The following is a 25,715-nucleotide window of genomic DNA, read 5'->3' as shown; positions in this document are numbered from 1 at the left end:
ATTGTTTTATTTTGGTTCTGCTCTATTTGTTACTAGTACAACATTTGAAAAGAGCCATTAGTATTTTGAGTAATAGTTTGACAACACGCTTTTCCGCAGGCCTCTAACAGGAGGTAAATGAACCAGCGCTGCCAGCCGCAGAGAACCGACCCCGCTCAGCGTGAGAAGGCACAGGACAGATGCAAAGACCCTGACAGAGTGGAGCGACTGAAGGAGATCCGCAGTCTTCAGGAGGCTCTGACCGCTGCCAACAGACGGGGAAAGAACTGTTTCACTCAAAGAACTGGTTGAACTTAAAGAGAAAGATGCGAAACCCATCGGCGTGCAGTAAGAACTGAAGTCCGAACACTGACTCGGCAATGCTGCAACATTATAGAGGAACTCAATGTGGTCCAAAGAGAACTGAAACAGTCCAACCAACCCTACATGGACCCCACAAGAAAGATGTTCCCTGCTGAACTGCACATCAGCAACGTGAGCTTCCCCGGAGCTTAGCACTGCACCAGCCGCTGTCCTGAGAGACTGTGCAGCCGCAGGAGGAAAACGATTCATTCAGACAAACCCTGAAACGGCACATGAAGTGACACTCAAAGATCTCAAGCGAATGGTCAGAAACATCCCTGCATTCACACCAGAGCTCGCAGGAGACCATGATGTCACTGTCGAGACAGTGGTTTCCACCTGCAGTCTTCGACTGGTGTGACACACCAAGACAGACTCTGCTCTGGATCACATCCCGCCCAGAGAGGTGACGCCTTCTGGCTGTGGCACCGCCAGCTGCTGTAACAACCATCAGAACAGGATTCTGAGGCTGGCGCTGCCCCGGACCTGAGAGTGCCTGTGCTGCCACACACTCAGACGAGCTACCTCGGGGCTCGCAGCGAACCTGTGACGGAGGAAGACACCAGCTTCAAGAACCTTTTCCTCCAAAACCAATAAGTCACCATTTAGGCAGTACTCAAGTAAAAATAAAATAAATAAACTGCTCAAAAAAGTAACATTTCTAATAAAAACTACTTAATTACAGTAACAAGCGTATTTGTAATCCATTACTTCACACCCCGGGATTTTGGTCATATTTATTAAGCGGGTGGTTGCCACCAATAATAGAATTACAATAATCTAGCCTTGATGTCATGAACGCTTGAACTAATTGTTCCACATTTGTCATTGAGAACATATGACGTAATTTAGATATACTTTTAAGATGGATAAATACGGTTTTACAGATACTAGACACGTGACTTTCAAATGAAAGATTGGTATCAAAGAGCACACACACACACACTCAGGTTCCTAACCGACGACGAGGACTTGACACAGCAGCATCAAGTGTTAAGACAGTATTCTAGGTTATAACGTGAGGAAGTTTTTTGTCCAATAATTAGAATCTCTGTTTTTTCAGAATTAAATAGTAGGAAATTACTAGTCATCCAGTTTTTTATATCAGCTATGCATTCCGTTAATTATGTGGATTGGTAAGTTTCGTCAGGGCTTGAGGAAATATAGAGCTGAGTATCATCAGCATAACAGTGAAAACTAATGCCATGCTTCCTAATGATATCTCCTAAGGGTAGCGTGTGTGTGTGTGTGTGTGTGTGTGTGTGTGTGTGTGTGTGTGTGTGTGTGTGTGTGAGAGAGGGTAGCATGTACAGAGTGAACTGCAATGGTCCTAGTACTGAGCCTTGTGGTACGCCATACTGAACTTGTGACCGATAAGACATCTCTTATCGGAGCTGTGTGTAAGAAATGTATTTCAATTAATCATAAAATGGCCCTGATATGTCACTAGACATTAAGAAATCATGTTCATTTCAAATACTTATATCACTGACAACAGTAGTCCGGCCAGGATATTGTCATTTAAAAAGTGAAGTTGCAGCCCTCAACTGATGTTAATGTTGTCATTAGGGATGGGCATGATTAATCAACAATCGATTATTGATCATTAAGAATTTCGTCGATCACGTTAATTTGTTATCGATTATCATTAAACTAATGATGCTGCGTTGCGTAGTGTGAGTGGAAAGTGAACGTGTCTCCCGGGCTGGTCAAGTTAGCGCAGAGGTACCTGTGCATCCGGCAACATCAGTGCCCTCAGAGCGGGTGTTTTCAGCGGCTGGACTGAAGCCTTGTTTACACTCGACGCGTCCGCACGAGCGCGAAGGTGAGCGCGGCAAAAATGATGTCATTGCGGTATTCGGTGTTTCACAGGCGAGCGCGTCGAGTATAAACGCCTCGTCAGTTTGGGGAGGTGCGCGCGCAGTCTGCGGAGACTCGCGATGCAGAGCCAGGCGAAAGTGTAAACGAGGCTTGACGGTCAGGTTGCGGTCGCGTCTGACCCCAGATCATGTCATCAACATGCTTATCTTGCTCAACAAAAATCAGTAGACTGGTGTAGAAGTTGTATGTGAGTTACTAGCAGGGTGGGAAATTAACTTTTTTGCCCACCAGCCACAGTGGCTGCTGGATGCCCAATTGTACCAGCCACTTGTATTATCTACCAGCCACTTTTTCTGGAATTCAAATTTATGAATGAGAACTGTGACTTTGATAACATTGACGTCCATTACAAATATGTAATTCGTTTTATCCATTTAACAATATGAGTTATGCTGCACTCAGGCGCCAATTTATTGGCTTTCCTCTGTGGATGCTCACGGGCGCACGCCCTTTTTAAAATAAAAAAAAAAAGCACTATTTAGCACAAACAGGGCTACCATAATATGTGAGCAACATGTATGTACATGTTTGTATTTTTGAGAGAATTTTATGCATGGTTATTTTACAGTTTAGTTTTTAATATTAGTTAAGTCTGTATGACCATAAACCATAAAAAATCCAGCAAAACGCGCCAGCGCGTTTGCCGACCCCAGAGGCTTAACTCGATAATAAAGCCGTAAAGTAGGCTATCTTTCAACTCAGGACAGCACCACTTCTCACAAATACAGATAGGATTGGAGATGAAAAGTTTAACTGACACGTAATCGAGCTCCGGAGCACCTGCGGTATCGGCTCCTAGCCTCGCGGCTGCTAAAACTATCGCTAAACTAAAAAAACGATAGCTATCTAGCCATCACAAAACACAACTTCAAGTTAGTAATTTACTTGCACATCCAAACGTAGTCCCGAAAAGGTCTGCCCTTTTTGCCGATCGCATGGACGTTTCTGAATAGAATTGGTCATATTCATTATTGACTCTATTTTAAGGTTAGTTGTTCCTCTAATGAACGAATTGTTTGCATTTTCGGACGACGCATAGGTTCGACAGTAAGTACAGTGCATGGACTGTTCGACGGGAAGGTAGGCTAACCATTCCCTCGTTTTCCCTTCGTCATCAATGCGCCACTTGTTTCGAAAAGTACCTTCACTTTTTATTTACTTCGCCCTCAATAGTTTTTACATTCATATACTGCTGACTCCGCGGCGGGCCTCTTAACACCGGGTTTATGTAGCCACATTTTTTTAATTTTCCTTTCGTCTCTAGGCTACCTCAGCTCAGCTATATGTGTCACGGTCCGTAAACCAATCAAATTAGTTACTCGACAAAAGTGCATTATTTTTTACTTAGCAACAGCATTCTTTGACAAAAGATGTCCAATCCGTTACAAGGAATGTTTTAAATAGTAACCAATAAAAATATGTTTTACAATCTACCCGCCACTGTGGCTGGTATACAAGGTATACCTGTCAGATCTAAGTATTATTATGTTTTTGGTTAAGTTATTGTTTAACATGATTTTTTAAATTATTTTGGAACAAACAAGGGTCTCTGTTTAAGAACGCCAACTCGCAGCTGCAGGTTCCGTTGCTTTCGAGCACCGAAGCGCATATATCTTCAAGATCCCTAGTTGTCATGTTGTGTTTTGGTCTGATGCGCCACCCTCCACCTATCTACCAATCACGAAGTCAGTAGTGTTGCGGCATCCGGGTTGCCAGCTCTGCTAGTTACCACAGCTGCAGCTACAAACGTGTCGGAATCGGATAAAAAAATGTCTAACGTTGCGAAACAAAAAAAAACTCTGAAATACTTCGTGACAAAGTCCGAAATAAAACAAGGATCTGTATAGGAGATGCCTTTGAAAGATGGAGACGGCTGTAAACGGGGAAGAATTTCTAGACAGGTAAGATTCATCTATATTTGGCTAACTTGTACTTGATGTAAATGGACATTTCAAATATTCATGACAGTCGAACAAAGTTATGCATGTTCGTGCAAAGTAACGTTACGTTAGCTCATGTGGAGGAGGTGGGTCATCGAATTGAAAAGGTAAGGAATTGTTTGGGCAATAAAAATGGCGAGTCGTCATTACTAACATTAGCAATGCGTTATCAGAGCCCGTTTCTCTGTTATTATGCTGAGACGCTGAGGAAAACAACATTAGCACGCCCATTACTGTTTATCATGCAAGTTCTACAGCCAAAAATAATAGAATGACACGTAATCTTTCACATCACATATTTTAGCGTTATGGACGTGTACTGCAGGGTAAGTTAAAAAATACAACTGGTCGCTTTCACTTATAGCGTCAGCTAAATGAATAGCTGTATCTTTGATATCGGTTACACACAGTGACAGAGGCTTGTGCTTGTACTTACGTTAATGACAGATACCCACCGTTACAGGTTAGACTAACAGCAATTGTTCTAACAATGTACTATCACATACGAGCGTACATCTTTACGATTATATTTGGCTAATCCCCATTAGTAAATGTTTGCGATATATAATTACTTTGCAAAACATCTCTCATTTGAAGCATAAACATAATTAAGAGAAAAAGCTTCTTGTAGCAGCCTACGTTCCTGCTTTATCCTGCAGCGTATCTGGCAACCTCGAGTCAGGGAGGGGGTCCACCGCTCTACAGTCATTTCAAAGTGATTGCAGTACCAGTTTTGGCCACATTCTTACATACGGCTCCTTTAAAATGACTTTAAAGAGAAATACGTTATTTTTAAGTCTACGTTTTTTTTGTCACCATTTCTGAACAAGCTTATGGTTAGGCAAAATAGACAACAAGCTTACATATTTCTTAAGGTTTTCTTTTAGTTGAAAGAGAACCCTAACCCTAAAACATTAAACAATATGTGTAAACAAAAAATATAAAGAAAAAAAGCATTTAAGCTCAAGCAGCTCTAACGGAAAAAAACGCTTATAAAGCAAACTGCACCAATAATCATACAGAACATACTCAAGTCAGCATATGGTATCATGTTTATAGTGTTTCAAGTTGAGAAAAACAATGATAACCATATCCTCGAGGGAGAAAACGCGTGCTGCGCTGACAGACGTTTCAGAGACACAGAGATAATGGTGTTCTAAGCGAAGTTTATCATGGATTCGCTGCATTTGGGCCAGCAAAGCAATGTAGTAAAATTCGAATGGTATTTTATTTTTCAAATAATAATTACAGCTCAAATATTCGTGCACGTCACCCCTACATAATACACATGGAACAAAAGACCATAGATCGTAATCAGTAATCTAAATATGGAGAGCGACCGATACAGAACAAACCTTTAATCGTTCTGCGCTCTCAGATATCACCCAGAAGGCAACATTAGAAATTCTTTATATAATGGGTGATTTCATTTCCTTACTCAAAACCTCTCTATGATAAATGTCAATAGACTGAATTTGATTTACCCATATGAATTTTCTTTTTCCGCATTTCATTATTGCATTCATACCAATACCAGTATACCAACCCGATCTCACAGCAATTCGTACATATTTTACGAGTAGCTCAATTCGTATGAATTCGTATGAATGACATACCCCGACCCCGCCCCTAACCCTACCCATGATGCCTGTGGAAAATAAAGCGAAATGTTCAAAAACATAAAAGAAAGAGATCTTTACCATCCCGTAATCCACTCCGCTAGTGATAGTGTGTCGGCGCGGGTGATCTCTCGCGTGCCGTCGCGAGCTCCGGAAGCCCGTCGTCGATTCACTGTGTGAGCGCAGCAGAACCAGGCTCTCGACTGACCCCAGAACACACAAACACACACATCAGGACAATTCCGTCTTAATATAACCCATTTCATTAACTATAGAATTAAAACATTAGAATAAAAGCAGTTCAGTTAAGCTTGTTAACCTCGTCACTGCCGTGATGGAGCGCCGTGTTACTATATAGACTGATGATTAAAGATTTAAAATTTAAAAAAAATTCCAATATGAATGTGATGATGTGACTAGTGATTCAGCTTTTTGTATTTGTGCAATATCGATATGTCACACTGTTGGGTACGAATATTTTTGCCAGTTTAAGATTTTGGTTCAACATGTCACTCACACCAAAATAAGTTTCCCTTACAGTTGACTTGATTCTACCTAAAAATATAGATATCATTATGGTCAAAGTTAACCTACAATATGTATTAAAAAAATTATTTTGTAGAATTTTATAGCATTTATCAACTGTTGTAAATGTGCACCTTTGATTGCATGTTGCCAAATGAACAACAAATCATTAAATGATTTAAGCCTCATAAATCTCAACTCTGCATCCCAGTAAAGGTTCCTGCTTCATTATGAATCAAAGATAAAAGGACGGTCAGTTCAGCGAGTCAGGAATGTTGTGAGTTACACCGAGTCTGACTCGACCCGTTACCCAGAATCCTTTACTGACTGGGTTTGTTGATTCACGCAGGAAAAACTGGTTTTGCCGACTGTTGCAAGTGACGACTAGATCAGAAATGAATTATGCAAGTGTTTTATTTAGTCACATTTGTAGTTTTATTTGCAGTGTGTTAAGGTTGGTCTGGTTAGCATGGCACTGTTAGCCTCCTGAAGCATACAGTATATACAGTAAATATTACATTACAGTACATGCTGTCGTGTCTGGATCTTTTCCTGGAGATTCTGAGAAATGTAAAATAGGCTTCATTTTTTTCTTCATTCTGCTGTTTTGGAATGGGAATGTTAACAGAAATGCCCAGGTATTATAGCTCTTTTTTAGCTTTACTCAAACTACACAAGATTACACACTGTGTTTTCAGATCCTGAATTGTCCTGCAGAGGTGAAGATTTTCTTTACGAAAGGAAAAGTTGGTTGTATAGGAACAAGGTTCAGATTTTAAGAGGATTGAAAGGCTTGACATGACAAATGTTCACTGGTCATTAAGACGATTATATTCCTAAAACTCTATTTAGGATTAGCTTTATATGGACCTCAAATGTAATTTGATGTGCAAATTACAATGTAGTGAAATGTAGCCTTTTATATTAAAATAATATTAAAATAAAATAAATTATTTGAATTACATTATTTTTCGTCACCAGTATTTATTTAAAGTGAACCCCGGTATTAAGACTTGAATGGCTTAATATAACATTTATGTTCATTACTGAAATATGTAGTAAGAAACCCATGAAAGATTTACTTTATTAGAAAAACCTTAAAGGAACACTCCACCGTTTTTTGAAATTGTGGTTATTCACCGTCTCCACTACATTTAGATAGGTGGGCAAAGTCATTTTTGTCTCAGTGCATGCATTGTCTTAGTCTGGCAGCGCCGCCAGCTAGCTTAGCTTAGCATAATGAATGGAATCCTTTGTTGTCGGATAGCATGTAGTGAGTAAAAGTAATAAAAAAAAACCTAATTGCTTCTTGTGGCCTGCTAATTCACAACGAATACAAATAGCAAAGCAGATTAAGACTAGGCGATTTCCTAGGCAGAGATTGACTTGGGACTATATGGGGGGGAAGCACAGGCGAAGCAGAGGCGAAGCACAGGCGAAGCGCAGGAGAAGCGCAGGAGAAGCGCAGGCGAAGCGCAGGCGAAGCGCAGGAGAAGCGCAGGCGAAGCGCAGGCGAAGCGCAGGAGAAGCGCAGGAGAAGCACAGGCGAAGCAGAGGCGAAGCACAGGAGAAGCACAGGCGAAGCACAGGCGAAGCACAGGAGAAGCACAGGAGAAGCACAGGCGAAGCACAGGCGAAGCACAGGAGAAGCACAGGAGAAGCACAGGCGAAGCACAGGCGAAGCACAGGCGAAGCACAGGCGAAGCACAGGAGAAGCACAGGCGAAGCACAGGAGAAGCACAGGCGAAGCACAGGAGAAGCACAGGCGAAGCACAGGCGAAGCACAGGCGAAGCACAGGCGAAGCACAGGCGAAGCACAGGCGAAGCACAGGAGAAGCACAGGCGAAGCACAGGCGAAGCACAGGAGAAGCACAGGCGAAGCACAGGAGAAGCACAGGCGAAGCACAGGCGAAGCACAGGAGAAGCACAGGAGAAGCACAGGCGAAGCACAGGCGAAGCACAGGAGAAGCACAGGAGAAGCACAGGCGAAGCACAGGAGAAGCACAGGCGAAGCACAGGCGAAGCACAGGAGAAGCACAGGCGAAGCACAGGCGAAGCACAGGAGAAGCACAGGAGAAGCACAGGCGAAGCACAGGCGAAGCACAGGCGAAGCACAGGAGAAGCACAGGAGAAGCACAGGAGAAGCACAGGCGAAGCACAGGCGAAGCACAGGCGAAGCACAGGAGAAGCACAGGAGAAGCACAGGCGAAGCACAGGCGAAGCACAGGCGAAGCACAGGAGAAGCACAGGAGAAGCACAGGAGAAGCACAGGAGAAGCACAGGAGAAGCACAGGCGAAGCACAGGCGAAGCACAGGAGAAGCACAGGAGAAGCACAGGAGAAGCACAGGCGAAGCACAGGAGAAGCACAGGAGAAGCACAGGCGAAGCACAGGCGAAGCACAGGCGAAGCACAGGCGAAGCACAGGCGAAGCACAGGCGAAGCACAGGCGAAGCACAGGCGAAGCACAGGAGAAGCACAGGAGAAGCACAGGCGAAGCACAGGAGAAGCACAGGCGAAGCACAGGAGAAGCACAGGCGAAGCACAGGAGAAGCACAGGCGAAGCACAGGCGAAGCACAGGCGAAGCACAGGCGAAGCACAGGCGAAGCACAGGCGAAGCACAGGAGAAGCACAGGCGAAGCACAGGAGAAGCACAGGAGAAGCACAGGCGAAGCACAGGAGAAGCACAGGCGAAGCACAGGAGAAGCACAGGCGAAGCACAGGAGAAGCACAGGAGAAGCACAGGCGAAGCACAGGCGAAGCACAGGCGAAGCACAGGCGAAGCACAGGAGAAGCACAGGGGAAGCACAGGCGAAGCACAGGAGAAGCACAGGCGAAGCACAGGCGAAGCACAGGCGAAGCACAGGCGAAGCACAGGCGAAGCACAGGCGAAGCACAGGAGAAGCACAGGAGAAGCACAGGCGAAGCACAGGAGAAGCACAGGCGAAGCACAGGCGAAGCACAGGCGAAGCACAGGAGAAGCACAGGCGAAGCACAGGCGAAGCACAGGCGAAGCACAGGCGAAGCACAGGAGAAGCACAGGCGAAGCACAGGCGAAGCACAGGAGAAGTACAGGCGAAGCACAGGAGAAGCACAGGAGAAGCACAGGCGAAGCACAGGAGAAGCACAGGCGAAGCACAGGAGAAGCACAGGCGAAGCACAGGAGAAGCACAGGAGAAGCACAGGAGAAGCACAGGAGAAGCACAGGCGAAGCACAGGAGAAGCACAGGCGAAGCACAGGCGAAGCACAGGCGAAGCACAGGCGAAGCATAGGCGAAGCACAGGCGAAGCACAGGAGAAGCACAGGCGAAGCACAGGCGAAGCACAGGAGAAGTACAGGCGAAGCACAGGAGAAGCACAGGAGAAGCACAGGCGAAGCACAGGCGAAGCACAGGAGAAGCACAGGCGACACTTCGCCCCCTACCCCCCTCCCCCATATAGTCCCAAGTCAATCTCTGCCTAGGAAATCGCCTAGTCTTATTCTGCATTGCTATTTGTATTCGTTGTGAATAAGCAGGCCACAAAAAGCAATTAGTTTTTTTTTATTATCACTTTTACTTACTACATGCTATCCGACAACAGAGGATTCCATTCATTATGCTAAGCTAAGCTAGCGGCGGCGCTGCCAGACTAAGACAATGCATGCACTGAGACAAAAATGACTTTGCCCACCTATCTAAATGTAGTGGAGACGGTGAATAACCCCAATTTCAAAAAACGGTGGAGTGTTCCTTTAAGTAGCCGGTTTTGATGCTGAAGCCCTTAAAGGGGATTCTGATCCCGGTGAAGATAAGAGTAACAAGGAATTGTGTTTCCCAGGAGTAGATGGAGCTTCCCTGCCCTTCATATCTATGAACCAGATTCAGTCTTCATCATCATCATCACCATCACACCTCCTCTAATTTCTTCAGGGTTTTCTGTCATTTAAATGAGAGCTTTTTGTCACAAAATAATCTAGTTTGCAGCAGATTTTATGCATTAAGAGCAGACTGCAGATATAAATTATTTTATCATCACAAAAATGAATACCTAATATGAAAATTTTAGAAATACAAGGTAACAAAAAATATTACTGAATTGGGCGTTTTTACACTGATGGTGTGTGTGACTGATCTGTGTTGGAACCGTTCGTAATGTTAGTAAAGGGTTTGTCACCAAACATGCCAAACATTCCTGTCATTGTGAAGGATTGAAAAGGACTGACAGCTCTCACACGCCTTATAAACTTCATCTAACCTTCTTTACCTGGTCTTTCATCAACTGTTCGCGGAATAAACTCTCTGACAGAGAAAGTGAACTGATGTCAATCATCTCTCACCTGTGTTTAGTCCATCAGGAGATTCCGAAGCGGGTTCCGTGGATCGGCCGTGATGTTCGGTGTGGACCGGATCGGATCTGACCGAGTAACGGGAAGGATAGCTGTGTTTGTCGGGTCTGTTCCGAGTGTGGACTGTTTTTATTCCGTTACTCGGTCCGAGCGGCCGAACTCTGCACTCCAGCGGCCGCCCGGTACCGGTTCTGGATCTCTCCGGTGGGTTCTGCTGCTGACGGGGATTATTAGCTAGAGTTTTGCTGTTGATTTCGGGGTTGAACATCGAATATCGGAGTCCCGCGACGAAGCGCTCGAAGCTCAGGCACCCGTGCCGCGACGCGACCCGCCTCAGACCCTCCAGAACCCCCGCGGGGACATCGCGCTCCTCCGCGCCGCGCCACCGGCTCTCGATCTCCGACAGCTGGACGAAACCCCGGCCTTCGTCGTCGAGGATGTCGAACAGCGTTCTCAGGCTGTGCAGGAACGCTTTCGGGAGCCAGTGTGTGCTGAACTCCGGGTCCCTCGGCTGCGTGCTCGCGGGTTTATACACGGGACAGTCTTTTCTGACGCCACTTTGAAGAGTGTTGGTTAATCCGTTCCCTTGGCGGTTCGGATCTGTTTGTATTAAGGCCATTAAGTTATTTTATTGACAGAACAGCGACTCTGCTAATATCTTCTCTTTCCTATCGGCAGTTTGTTTTATTTTCTCTTCCGTCTCTCTCTCCCGCACGAGTCTCTGAGGCTCCGCCCTGCGCCTTGGCGAGACGCTCATTGGCTAAAGGGAGAGTTGCTTCAACGTTATTGGCTGAAACAAAAGCAACAATAGTTTGAGTTTTGCTGGAGAAGTGTTTGAATATCAGTAAAAGCCAGGAAATTTCCCGCATATTTTTGAAAAAGCACAGAGAAAACTAAACTTTTGAACATTTCTTTATAATCCAATGCCAAACGCCATCGTCACTATATCACTGATATTTGTTTTCCCATCCATTCCGTTTTCATAAAAATAATAAAAATAAACACAATGGAATGCAGATGGGCTTCTTCAATTGTTTAAAAACTAATTTATAGAATAAACATATTTTTTCTGATTTTCATTTGCATTATACATAACTCTTATTTTATTGAAGCTTGTTCTTAATTGTACCTGTTTGGACGCGTCTCAGTGCAGGATCAAGATGCACACATTTTCTGAGTGTGTGTTGTGTCAGCGCTTTGAGGAGGGCAAGTTCAATTCAGTACAGTACAAAACACTTTAAAGTGTATTTTAATTGTCACGGCAAAACCTACACAATTTTCCCCCTTTCTGTTCTCTGACGGGTAATGAAGCCAGAGGTTTAGCCTCCTATCCTGACCTCAGTAAAGGGTCGGGATCCAGATGACCTTTGGCCTTTTAAGGCACATTTCAACCGGCTTCGGCACAGAGCGGCATCACAGATAGACGTGCGAGTCTTCACAATCCTGCCACTGTCAGAAAGCAGCGAGAACCACCACAAAACCAGCTTCTCCCGCTGAAACCATACTATATTACACTTAATAAAAGCACATTGAACCTGCAGGTCTCAAACTGTTGTATTGGTTTTGTGGCGAGGGAGAAAGAGAGCAAGAGAAAGTTGCATTAATACAGTGTTCATACTAAAGTGTTACTTGGTTAAAAAAGTTTGCATACTGAGATCTGTTTTTCCAGCTGTTTGATCTCGGGTTTAATGTGTTTCATTAGTTTACTCAGCTTTAGTGTGCACTATAGTTTTAGGCCCGGACCGAGTCTGTTTCCACCACAAACATAATCATTACAAGTTTTCTGGAGGTTAATCAAATCACAAAAATTGGCATGACTTCCTACAAACACTGGCTGTAATTTATGTCATGGTTTTAAATCGACACCTTGTTCACATTTCTTCTGAAGCCCATTGAAGTCGAGGCCTACAATAAAAGAGATAAGTGTGAGAGCCAGTCTCTCTTTCATGACACACATTCAAATATGTGCCATAATAAAAAGCCCAGAGCATCACCTCAGCAACGGCCTCAGAACAGTGTCTTCTTCGTTTGCTTTGCCCTAATTAATAAAAGTAGTCCAATGTAAAGCATAACGGTTGTAAAGATAATAAAAGGTTGTGGGTTATAGTCACCACTTTGAATTTTATTTTTATATTTTGTCTTGATCTGCTGCCATGAACGTTTGGAGTTGCATATTAATATTTCTTAGGGTGTAATATACATTCACATTTTTTATATAAAAATATATTTTATATATTTACACATACACATAATATATACGTATAAGCATCCTCCATACATCATTTTACATTAATATAGAATTTATTTGTTGAACTATATATATATATATATATATATATATATATATCACATGCTGCAAAACTGTGAGAGTGATTTACTTCTCTTCAGCCGAAGATTAAGGGATTGAAAAATATGAAGATTTTGAGCGCATTTACAGCAAAAAAAGAGGAAAACTCAAAGAAAACATCTTGCTATATGAGTGCAAGTGAAAGTTGAAAAGTTTGATTATAGGTATAGTAATATATATATATATATATATAATCATACATAATATTTGGAAATAATCATTTCTGAAAGGCAGACGATTTTGTGTTAAATTCTTTAATAGACCAAACTGGCTCTATTGTGGTGATGAACTGGTGCTGCTGTTCCACGAGTGGCCGCTAGAGGCGCTTAAAACACACGGGTCTCAGTGATGATCACGAGCTCAAACTATAATCAATCTAACATCCAAACAACATGCAACAACTATTTAGAAAACTTTATTTGATCACTGCAGCTTTGAGAAACATTCAAGAATAGCTTAAATTAACATTAAATGCACAAGTTTGTACATAGAGAAGATATTTTACAATATTCATAAATAAAATTTCATCTAAGATGTGCTTATATCATAACTTCTTGGTATTTAACTAACCAGGTCATACAGGAAGACAGCATTACTTTCTAATGAACAATTCAAACAGTCACAGACAGAAGACATTCCGGCAAATCAATAAAGAATCATCATATAAACATCTACGGAAGCCCTGAACCACAACGTAAAATAAATAAAAAAATCAGTGCAAAAAAAAGATTACGAGAAAAAAGTCGCAATATTTAGAGATTAAAGGCAAAATATTTAGAGAATAAAGTCGAAATATTTGAAGAAAACAGTCTTCCGTAGACATTCTTTTTTTATCTACTTTTCTCATAATTTTAGATTAATTTTTTTATGTTGCAGCTCAGGGCTTCTGTAAACATCAGTACAGTATGTGTACAATATCTCGTCCTTTAGTACAAACATGTTGATGGTGTAGAAGTGACATGATCCAACAGCGACTTGCTATTAGAGCTGAACATCATTAATTGAAGGACCTACTCATTAAATGTCAAAATTATTTTTCTTAATCACAGGTACATCATTTCTACCAGTCACTGTAGCAAACATAATGATCAGGGCTCATTCTTCGAGTCGAAGGAACAGACCGCTCACGTCACTCAGGGGCTCGCTCACTCAGGGGCTCGCTCACGTTACTCAGGGGCTCGCTCACGTTACTCAGGGGCTCGCTCACGTTACTCAGGGGCTCGCTCACGTCACTCAGGGGCTCTCTCACGTCACTCAGGGGCTCTCTCACGTCACTCAGGGGCTCGCTCACGTCACTCAGGGGCTCTCTCACGTTACTCAGGGGCTCGCTCACGTTACTCAGGGGCTCGCTCACGTTACTCAGGGGCTCGCTCACGTCACTCAGGGGCTCGCTCACGTCACTCAGGGGTCGCTCACGTCACTCAGGGGCTCGCTCACGTCACTCAGAGGCTCGCTCACGTTACTCAGGGGCTCGCTCACGTTACTCAGGGGCTCGCTCACGTTACTCAGGGGCTCGCTCACGTTAATCGGCGGCTCGCTCACGTTACTCAGGGGCTCGCTCACGTCACTCAGGGGCTCGCTCACGTTACTCAGGGGCTCGCTCACGTCACTCAGGGGCTCGCTCACGTCACTCAGGGGCTCGCTCACGTCACTCAGGGGCTCGCTCACGTCACTCAGGGGCTCGCTCACGTCACTCAGGGGCTCGCTCACGTCACTCAGGGGCTCGCTCACGTCACTCAGGGGCTCGCTCACGTTACTCAGGGGCTCGCTCACGTTACTCAGGGGCTCGCTCACGTTAATCGGCGGCTCGCTCACGTTACTCAGGGGCTCGCTCACGTTACTCAGGGGCTCGCTCACGTTACTCAGGGGCTCGCTCACGTTAATCGGCGGCTCGCTCACGTCACTCAGGGGCTCGCTCACGTCACTCAGGGGCTCGCTCACGTTACTCAGGGGCTCGCTCACGTTACTCAGGGGCTCGCTCACGTTAATCGGCGGCTCGCTCACGTTACTCAGGGGCTCTCTCACGTCACTCAGGGGCTCTCTCACGTCACTCAGGGGCTCGCTCACGTCACTCAGGGGCTCTCTCACGTTACTCAGGGGCTCGCTCACGTTACTCAGGGGCTCGCTCACGTTACTCAGGGGCTCGCTCACGTCACTCAGGGGCTCGCTCACGTCACTCAGGGGTCGCTCACGTCACTCAGGGGCTCGCTCACGTCACTCAGAGGCTCGCTCACGTTACTCAGGGGCTCGCTCACGTTACTCAGGGGCTCGCTCACGTTACTCAGGGGCTCGCTCACGTTAATCGGCGGCTCGCTCACGTTACTCAGGGGCTCGCTCACGTCACTCAGGGGCTCGCTCACGTTACTCAGGGGCTCGCTCACGTCACTCAGGGGCTCGCTCACGTCACTCAGGGGCTCGCTCACGTCACTCAGGGGCTCGCTCACGTCACTCAGGGGCTCGCTCACGTCACTCAGGGGCTCGCTCACGTCACTCAGGGGCTCGCTCACGTCACTCAGGGGCTCGCTCACGTTACTCAGGGGCTCGCTCACGTTACTCAGGGGCTCGCTCACGTTAATCGGCGGCTCGCTCACGTTACTCAGGGGCTCGCTCACGTCACTCAGGGGCTCGCTCACGTTACTCATTCCGTAGACATTCTTTTTTTATCTACTTTTCTCATAATTTTAGATTAATTTTTTTATGTTGCAGCTCAGGGCTTCTGTAAACATCAGTACAGTATGTGTACAATATCTCGTCCTTTAGCACAAACATGTTGATGGTGTAGAAGTGACATGATCCAACAGCGACTTGCTATTAGAGCTGAACATCATTAATTGAAGGACCTACTCATTAAATGTCAAAATTATTTTTCTTAATCACAGGTACATCATTTCTACCAGTCACTGTAGCAAACATAATGATCAGGGCTCATTCTTCGAGTCGAAGGAACAGACCGCTCACGTTACTCAGGGGCTCGCTCACTCAGGGGCTCGCTCACGTTACTCAGGGGCTCGCTCACGTCACTCAGGGGCTCGCTCACGTTACTCAGGGGCTCGCTCACGTTACTCAGGGGCTCGCTCACGTTACTCAGGGGCTCGCTCACGTTACTCAGTGGCTCGCTCACGTCACTCAGGGGCTCTCTCACGTCACTCAGGGGCTCGCTCACGTCACTCAGGGGCTCGCTCACGTCACTCAGGGGCTCGCTCACGTTACTCAGGGGCTCGCTCACGTTACTCAGGGGCTCGCTCACGTCTCTCAGGGGCTCGCTCACGTCACTCAGGGGCTCGCTCACGTCACTCAGGGGCTCGCTCACGTCACTCAGGGGCTCGCTCACGTTACTCAGGGGCTCGCTCACGTCACTCAGGGGCTCGCTCACGTCACTCAGGGCTCAGGGGCTCGCTCACGTTACTCAGGGGCTCGCTCACGTTACTCAGGGGCTCGCTCACGTTACTCAGGGGCTCGCTCACGTTACTCAGGGGCTCGCTCACGTTACTCAGGGGCTCGCTCATGTTACTCAGGGGCTCCCTCACGTTACTCAGGGGCTCACGTCACTCAGGGGCTCGCTCACGTCACTCAGGGGCTCGCTCACGTCACTCAGGGGCTCGCTCACGTCACTCAGGGGCTCGCTCATGTCACTCAGGGGCTCGCTCACGTTACTCAGGGGCTCGCTCACGTCACTCAGGGGCTCGCTCACGTCACTCAGGGGCTCGCTCACGTCACTCAGGGGCTCGCTCACGTCACTCAGGGGCTCGCTCACGTCACTCAGGGGCTCGCTCACGTCACTCAGGGGCTCGCTCACGTCACTCAGGGGTCGCTCACGTCACTCAGGGGCTCGCTCACGTCACTCAGAGGCTCGCTCACGTTACTCAGGGGCTCGCTCACGTTACTCAGGGGCTCGCTCACGTTACTCAGGGGCTCGCTCACGTTAATCGGCGGCTCGCTCACGTTACTCAGGGGCTCGCTCACGTCACTCAGGGGCTCGCTCACGTTACTCAGGGGCTCGCTCACGTCACTCAGGGGCTCGCTCACGTCACTCAGGGGCTCGCTCACGTTACTCAGGGGCTCGCTCACGTTACTCAGGGGCTCGCTCACGTTAATCGGCGGCTCGCTCACGTTACTCAGGGGCTCGCTCACGTCACTCAGGGGCTCGCTCACGTTACTCATTCCGTAGACATTCTTTTTTTATCTACTTTTCTCATAATTTTAGATTAATTTTTTTATGTTGCAGCTCAGGGCTTCTGTAAACATCAGTACAGTATGTGTACAATATCTCGTCCTTTAGCACAAACATGTTGATGGTGTAGAAGTGACATGATCCAACAGCGTCTTGCTATTAGAGCTGAACATCATTAATTGAAGGACCTACTCATTAAATGTCAAAATTATTTTTCTTAATCACAGGTACATCATTTCTACCAGTCACTGTAGCAAACATAATGATCAGGGCTCATTCTTCGAGTCGAAGGAACAGACCGCTCACGTTACTCAGGGGCTCGCTCACGTTACTCAGGGGCTCGCTCACGTTACTCGGCGGCTCGCTCACGTCACTCAGGGGCTCTCTCACGTCACTCAGGGGCTCGCTCACGTTACCCAGGGGCTCGCTCACGTTACTCAGGGGCTCGCTCACGTTACTCAGGGGGTCGCTCACGTTACTCAGGGGCTCGCTCACGTTACTCAGGGCTCAGGGGCTCGCTCACGTCACTCAGGGCTCATTCTTCGAGTCGAAGGAACAGACCGCTCACGTTACTCAGGGGCTCGCTCACGTCACTCAGTGGCTCGCTCACGTTACTCAGGGGCTCGCTCACGTTACTCGGCGGCTCGCTCACGTCACTCAGGGGCTCTCTCACGTCACTCAGGGGCTCGCTCACGTTACCCAGGGGCTCGCTCACGTCACTCAGGGGCTCGCTCACGTCACTCAGGGGCTCGCTCACGTTACTCAGGGCTCAGGGGCTCGCTCACGTCACTCAGGGACTCGCTCACGTCACTCAGGGGCTCGCTCACGTTACTCAGGGGCTCGCTCACGTTACTCGGCGGCTCGCTCACGTCACTCAGGGGCTCTCTCACGTCACTCAGGGGCTCGCTCACGTTACCCAGGGGCTCGCTCACGTCACTCAGGGGCTCGCTCACGTCACTCAGGGGCTCGCTCACGTTACTCAGGGCTCAGGGGCTCGCTCACGTCACTCAGGGACTCGCTCACGTCACTCAGGGGCTCGCTCACGTCACTCAGGGGCTCGCTCACGTTACTCAGGGGCTCGCTCACGTTACTCAGGGGCTCGCTCACGTTACTCAGGGGCTCGCTCACGTTACTCAGGGGCTCGCTCACGTTACTCAGGGGCTCGCTCATGTTACTCAGGGGCACGCTCACGTTACTCCGCGGCTTGGTCTCATTACTACGTTGCTCGATCTCATTACTACGTTGCTCGGTCCCGTTACTCAGGGGCTCGGTCGATCTCGGCCGGCGTGTGCAGCTTCTGGTGCTTCTTCAGGGACGAGCGGTCGCCGAAGCTCTTGTAGTTGTAGCTCTTGTTTGGTGTGCACGATCACGTGTCTCTTCAGGTGTCCGACACGGCTGAAGCTCCTCCTGAAGTGTGGTCAGGTGTGCCGCTTCTCCACGGTGTGGGTCAGGTGTGCTGGTTCTCTCTGCTGTGAGTCAGCTGGTGTCTCTTCAGGTGTCCGGCGCGGCTGAAGCTCCTCCCGCAGTGACCGCAGGCGTGCCGCTTCTCCCCAGTGTGCACGAGCTGGTGCAGCTTCAGGCTGCTGGCCACGGTGAAGCTCTTCCCGCAGTCTCCGCAGGGGTACGGCCTCTCGCCCGTGTGCATGCGCCGGTGGATGGTCAGGTGTCCGGCCTGGCTGAAACTCTTGCTGCACAGCTGGCAGCGGTATGGCTTCTCTCCGGTGTGGATCCGGGTGTGAGTCTTCAGGTCTCCGGTCCCGCTGAACCTCTTCCCGCACAGCTCGCAGGCGTACGGCTTCTCCCCGGTGTGTGTGCGCTGGTGGCTGCGCAGGTTCCCGGCATTGGTGAAGCGTTTACCGCAGACAGAGCAGGGGAACGGCCTCTCGCCGGTGTGTGTGCGCAAGTGCACCTTCAGCTGGTTGTGTTCGCTGAAGCGTTTCCCGCAGTGAGGACAGGCGTAGGGCCGCTCGCCCGTGTGGACCCGCCGGTGGATGGTCAGCTGACCCTGGTGCCCGTAGCTCTTCCCGCACAGCTCACAGGCGAACGGCCTCTCTCCGGTGTGTGTGCGCTGATGGTTCTTCAGGAGGTTGGCGCGGTCGAAACCCTTCCCGCACTGAGCGCAGGTGTGTGTCTTCTCCAAACCGTGGGATTTCAGGTGGATGTGGAGTGAGGCCTCATGCTTGAAGCTCCGGTTACACTGAGCGCAGCAGAGATCCGGCTTCGGGACCGGGGGAGACTCCGTCACGTGGAACAATCCCTCGTCAGACAGTCCATCTGGATTAGACTCTTCATCAGAGATGAGGCTGAGCTCCGGCTCCGATGACTCCGGGCCGTCAGGATACAGGTGTGTATCGGGATATAGGTGTGTGTCGGACACCACCATCACTTTCACATCGCAGTCGCAGAGCTCCGGCTCTAACGGACGAGTAAATATATGCTGGCGATCACAGTCAGAATTCTCCTCTGTATTCTCCGTCTTGATCTCTTGATCAAGAGAAGCATGAGCGTTGGAGAGGTCAACAGCACATCCGTCCTCCGTCTCCGGGTCGGTCTTCACACACAGAAGTGCTGCTGTCGCACAATCCTTGTTTATCCGTGGTGATTTCACATCTGGAGTTTGTGATTTTATTTGGCTGCTCAGTAAATCTCCAGCGATCTCAGTTTGATCAGTATTCTCACTCATATGAGCAGATGAAAAAACACCTTCGCTGAAATCCTTTCTTGAAAAGTCAAGCTGAAAAACACAATCTTCATTTTCTGCAAAACACACACACAAAAAACATATCGTTACTTGCCAAAATAATAAAAAAACATGCTAATCTCCAAAGAGTTTCACTCTTGCAGTTTAAGTTTATATATAAAACCATGGCTGAAATAGTTAACTCTGAATGATAACGTCTTGGTCACGCATGTAACCTTGGTTCCCTGAATAGGGAACGAGACACTGCGACTAGGGGTGTCGAAATTAATCGTTTCTACGATGCATCGCGATGCAGACGAGGATGATTCAGTATCGGTTCAGTAATAGACCATAACCGGTTATACTGACGCTTTTCTGACGTCATTTGTTGCGTGTGTGCTTTGTCGCGGTAGCATACAATGGCAGAGGAGGCGAGACGCGAGTGCGAGTAATTAAAAATGCTCCGAATACTTTAAAAGCCTACATCTATTCTGGGCACATTTCGGCTCTAATGAACAACCTGGTAAAGCACGACCTGGAGAAGACACGCGCTGTGCGCGCTCATGTCATGCACACATAGAGCTGATTTAAGTATCCGAACCCGATGGTCAAATTACAATTATTCTGTGTTGTTACGCTTGATTATAAATGGATGATCGTCACTTCAACAGCGGACTCGGCGACGGACGGTTGATGCGCGCATCTCTAGGGTAACATTATACACTGATGAATGAGCGCTGCTTTTAAATGAACATTTCTTTACAACAAAATTGATTTGACACAATTTAATTTACTAAATGGCATAAACAGGCTTTACTCCCTTGAAACTTAAACTGGAATGTCACTGTTTCTGTCAGTGCGACTTCCCGAACAGGCGAACACGCGCGCGCGCACGCACGCATCACTTTTGGAGTAAAAAATTAAATTGCAAATGCAGTGCACCGCGATGCATCGCGATATCGAATTGAACTGAATCGATGACATGATAATCGTAATCGAACCGAACCGTGAGATCAGTGTAGGTTCACACCCCTAACTGCGACAGCCGTCGCTATGGGAACACCTTCAGTGTGACGGATGTCTGAAGCCCTCAGACCATACCATCACACCAATTTATTGGTCAGTGGCGCTTAGCACCAAAAATATTTCACGTATGCTTCATATCAGCATGCTACATGCCATTTCATCAGATTTCTACGACGAAGGAAGCACTTATCGAAAGGTATGGTAACGGCCAGACCCAAAAGTACAAACAGTTAGTCAGATCTATGCCACTGGACTGTGTAGTAGACGTAGATCTTCAACGCCCTTACCAGGCAAAGGCCAAGAGGCCGTCCATCACTCCCATGGGCAATGCTCAAAAGATATAGCTGCCACATACATCTAAGAGTGGTAGGGGCTGCCCCTGCAGAAGACGACTCTGGATTAACTACAGTATTGAATAGAGGTACGCCAATCCGATACTCAGTATTGCTCCGATACTACCAATATTTGCTGGATCAGGTATCGGCCAGACGTGACCATCCAAATCCGATATTGTGCGTATATTATTGTTATACAACACAAAAGGCACAAAAACATAAACCACCATAATGTTTTCGTGTACTATATTCCAAGTATTCTGAAGCCATTACATATAGTTTAATGTGAGGTACAGATTTAAGTCGTTAGATTAATCTTCACCTAAGTGTTTCCCTCCGGGGCGGCTGTCGTCATTCTCCATTCAGCGTCAAACAGCGCGTCGCGCTCGGGTACGACAGTCAACATCATGAAACTCTCTCCAAGATGAGTCAATGTTCCTATTATTATACTGTAGATAAAGGTCTATGGTTTGCATAAAAGGACTTTAACTTGCTGGAGTTTCACATGTTACTTTCTACCGGGTGTCTGTTAGCAACACAACACAACTGATCTCAACACTGGAGTAGAGAGCGATATAGTTGTTCTTCACGCGCACATTAACTGAAATTTAAAACTGTTAAAAGGCTCAAACTATTGAATATATATATATATATATATATATATATATATATATATATATATATATATATATATATATATATATCTTCCCTTTGTGCTTTGAACTTTTCAATGTGAAGTGCTGCGCGCTGTGACTCCATGTTGCTTCAAACACATCATTCTGTGCACGGGAAGCGCATAAGAGTTTCACGCTGCTCTGAATTGGAGCCTTTCACATTACAATACTTTTGCGCAGTGGCAGTTTATTGATAGCCTTAGTTGTTCTGTCCAATCTATCATATGTTGCTGCTTCATTAAAAAGTTGCGCTTCAAATTTTAAAAGAAAAGTCTTTTAATTATGTAGTATATATTTTTTCTGTATATTGGTTTACAAAGTAAGGAAAATAATTTTTAAGTCAAGCTTGATGCCTTTAACAAAAGAATAATCACAGTCTCTTCCCCACAGTGAGGCATACAGATACAGTCTATTAGGTAATTCGGCACTGTTTTTTTAATTATTATTATTTTAGTATTGGATCGGTACTCGGTGTAGGCCAATACTGAATCCCAGGTATCGGAATCGGTATCGGAGGCAGATCGTGCCACCCTTAGTACTGAACCTACATGGCAATTAAGTGGGTCCAGGCCGCGCTGCTTGAGCAAGAGGCAAAAAGCATACAGGCGCCCCCATACACACCTGGCATCCCCCTCGAAACGATTCTCATTCACGCTTTAAAATGTTTACACTATAAAATCTGCCGAAATACAATATTCTTTTTTACAATTAACTTAGCCATTTTTATTAGGATAGACAGTTGAAGGAACCCAACCTTGTTATATAATATATTTGCTTTTTCTTAGACTACTAAAGTGTTCCCTGCAACTGGAGTATGCTCGGTCTAGCGTGCACAACTGCATGAGCTTGTTTTTTGGGTTAAGCTGAGTTGCTTTGACATTGTGGAAAATAGAATACTAAAGAATAATAGAAACAAAATGTATTAGCCTATTTACTCGTTATTTCGGGCTGTGCCGGTAAACTTGACAACCGCACCACCGCGGCTGAGTAGCACCGGGGGTGCTCCGCAAAAACTATTTTTTTGTTTGTGAATGCTGTTTAACTGTTTTACATGAATATTATGACATGAGTGAAGCACAAAGCTTTGTTTACAAAATAAACATTAGGTTAGCAATTAAATGTTACATCGCAGCCATGGAAATCATGACGAATGAGAGAGTGTGTGAGCCCATAAATTTAAGCTTTGTCGGCTTTGTATTCTGGTTTGCGATCTGGTGTCCCGATTATCAGCTAATTTAACAATATCCCCTTAGTTATTCCACTGGACATTGAATTTCTTGTTTCATTTGCCAAATCTTCAATAACGTCTCATTCATTTTTGCAGGGGATTATAAATGTTTCTTCCTTTGGTTCGCTTTTTATTAGGCCTATTATATTTGCATTCTTTACAGTGGTAAAGTAGAAGAAAACGCTGTAGGACAGAAGCTTCAAAGCTCAAAAAATGGTATTTGGACCAGCCCGAAAAAACAGATGTTTCACTTCGTCCGCCCGTACCCATAGCAAAAGTGCTGAGGGCAGTCAGATCGGCGAGAAGGCATAATGTCTGTTCCTGGGCCACTTCTGTGCCAAAGCCTAGTTTCAAATCAGTTCTTTGTCTTTCGACACCCAAAGCACCAGTTCTGAACCAGGGAAAGTGGTTCGTAAGTAGCATCAGAATATTGCTGGTCTAGAAGTAAGAACCGCTTGCGTCAGGGGCGGGGTTGCCGTGACCAACAAGATGAACAGAAACGTGTAAACACCCTTTTATAAATACTAGTTAAGTGAGCTAATTAGCAGCTCGATTGTAATCAAGAATTGTGAACAAGCCTGGTGTGTTTGGCTCTGCCGTGCTAGCGTGGCTGGGAAACATAAGATGTATACAGTGACGTAAGACCTGGCTCTGTGGTGGCTTTCTGGCCTGTGGAAAGGCAAACTGGTTCTTAGGAGACCTGTCAGTCAAACCAACTCCGAACCGGCAATAGCTCTGGCTCTGAACTAGCACCCGGTTCATGTTGGTGGAAAAAAAGATAGCAGAGGCGACGGAGGAGACAGGGAAAACCAAAGCGGGCAATGCGTAGACATGCTCAAAGCAACAAATCCACTACCGCTTAGTTGAACCGCTGCCATGTGAAGCTCGCCAAATGATGGTGTAGCGTTCTTGGTCTGTGCCCAAAGAAGGACACGCATCGCCAGCCTGCACAAGACAAGACATAAAAGTACAAGACGAAGTAATGTTGACCATCCTGACCAGTATAAGAAAACCCCTTAAATAGGGGCAAGAACCGTTTGAGTGCCAGAATCACTGGCAGCATCTCCAAACAGTCTATGTGCCAGCCACAATGCAGCTCTGTCCAACTCCAAGGTCGGACAGCCCTGATAGACTGCTTCCCAGTCCGTGAGGAATGTGTCCTGATCATTTTTCGCCAACAAAACGCCCTTAGCTGGACTCTTTTGAGCCTCTGCGCTGATTATTTTACTTTTACTAGTCATTGGATTGAAACAGTCTGCTAACTGCTTGCTACTAACTTACTAACTTTAGCTAGCTAACGGGCGCATGTGTGTGCATACATTTAGATTTCAATATATTTGTGGTCTTTTTTCTTAGTCAGTCTAATTTAGGGTGACCAGACTTTCACCTTTCCTGGGGACAGTCCCTGTTATTGGTGCAGTGTTAATTTCATTGACGAATAATTTTCGTCATTATTTCCGTTAACAACATTTTTTCACAGACGAAAACGAGACGGTAACTAAATAAAAACTAGTTTTGAATGACAAAAACTATGACGAAAATCTATTGACATTTTCGTCAACGAATAAAAACTAGACAAAAATGTTAGATAGTGCCGATTTGGGACGTGATCCAGTCAGAACTGGTGTCCCGCGTGTGTGGTAGATGCGCACATTTGTACTGTAACGTGCTGATCTAGCCAGCGGGACACGGGTTGGCATGCGCTGCATTTCTCACAAAACGTTAAAAAATGTAAACGTCTGGGAGAATGAGTAGAGCAGACATATAGATCTGAATAAGAGTGACGACTCAAATAAAGATCTCTATTCGGTACGGTTTTCTGTGGGCGCACAGCCGACCCGAAGCGTGCAGCCATGCACATAGACACCTATACAGCGCGCGAGTACTGAATTGAGCTCTCTTTCGTGTCTGTATGGACAAATACACACAACATTATGTGGAAATGTCCGTTTGGGAGAGTATTCACGTAAACTATGTTGGTTAAACAGTTGTGAGTGTAAACAGATGTGTGCATCCGCATGTCATGGACATGAATTATCCGATGTCAGTGAGTAATAAACCTAATGCGGTCTGTGTCCTTAATATTGATCAAGCAACAAAAGAAAGAGAAAAGCATTCACTGCTCGTTAATAGCTTTAATAAGGATTCATTATATTTAATTCATACAAATAAATATGTTTGCTGCTTGAAAGAATAAAGAATGATGTATGCAAGTAGTTATAAAGAATGCATTAATCATTCATTGTAAAGAAGAAAAGTGGAAAAGTGGTTTTATTTAATTTTAAGATATTTTTTAAGTCACAGTAGTTAAATCTGTATTGCATGTTCAAACTTTAAAATCATTCATATTCACAGGTTAATAGATGTTTTCTCCGGGAGTATGTGGGTTTGGAAATTGAGAAATTCTAAATGCATTACAATTGAACTAAACCCATTATATTTTAGTCATCTGAATTGTTTTAGTTTTAGTCTAGTTTTAGTCGACTAAATCTACAGTAGATCAACATTTTTTATTTTGGGACGGTTGACATTCACTTTAGGACGGTTCAAATAGTTTTTTCAGGACGGGGGTGTAAAAAGTTAGTCTGGAGCCCTGGTTAAAAGGTTAGTACGGTAAAAGC

General features: G+C 46.1%; 2 protein-coding genes across 7 annotated transcripts in view; both read right to left on the bottom strand.

The window, feature by feature from the left end:
* The window catches only part of sapcd2 (suppressor APC domain containing 2), a 48,597-nt gene extending 36,999 nt beyond the window's left edge, over positions 1–11,598 (bottom strand). For all 5 annotated transcript variants that reach the window (XR_013205986.1, XM_077237513.1, XM_077237511.1 and 2 more), the window contains exons 1-2: positions 10,625–11,598; positions 5,864–5,985 (exon numbers count right to left, since the gene is read on the bottom strand). Coding sequence is in view for 4 of the 5 variants with exons in the window: in XM_077237513.1 (XP_077093628.1) it covers positions 5,864–5,985; positions 10,625–11,252 (750 nt within the window). In the remaining variant the exon portion in view is untranslated. The remainder of the gene's footprint in view (positions 1–5,863; positions 5,986–10,624) is intronic.
* Positions 11,599–13,379: 1,781 nt separating this feature from the next.
* The window catches only part of LOC143745406 (uncharacterized), a 24,483-nt gene continuing 12,147 nt past the window's right edge, over positions 13,380–25,715 (bottom strand). Inside the window, exons 2-3 of one of the 2 annotated variants that reach the window (XR_013205985.1) lie at positions 17,741–19,908; positions 17,179–17,620 (exon numbers count right to left, since the gene is read on the bottom strand). Coding sequence is in view for 1 of the 2 variants with exons in the window: in XM_077237510.1 (XP_077093625.1) it covers positions 18,599–19,908 (1,310 nt within the window). In the remaining variant the exon portion in view is untranslated. Of the gene's footprint in view, positions 19,909–25,715 lie in introns of both variants that reach the window. The other variant, XM_077237510.1, reaches the window with a different exon arrangement.

Source organism: Siphateles boraxobius, unplaced genomic scaffold, assembly GCF_051911475.1.
Source record: "Siphateles boraxobius isolate OS27281-9 unplaced genomic scaffold, OSU_SipBor_1 202, whole genome shotgun sequence".
NCBI lineage: Eukaryota > Metazoa > Chordata > Actinopteri > Cypriniformes > Leuciscidae > Siphateles > Siphateles boraxobius.
Note: the sequence above shows the minus strand (reverse complement) of the source record. Positions and strands in the feature narration are given on the sequence as shown.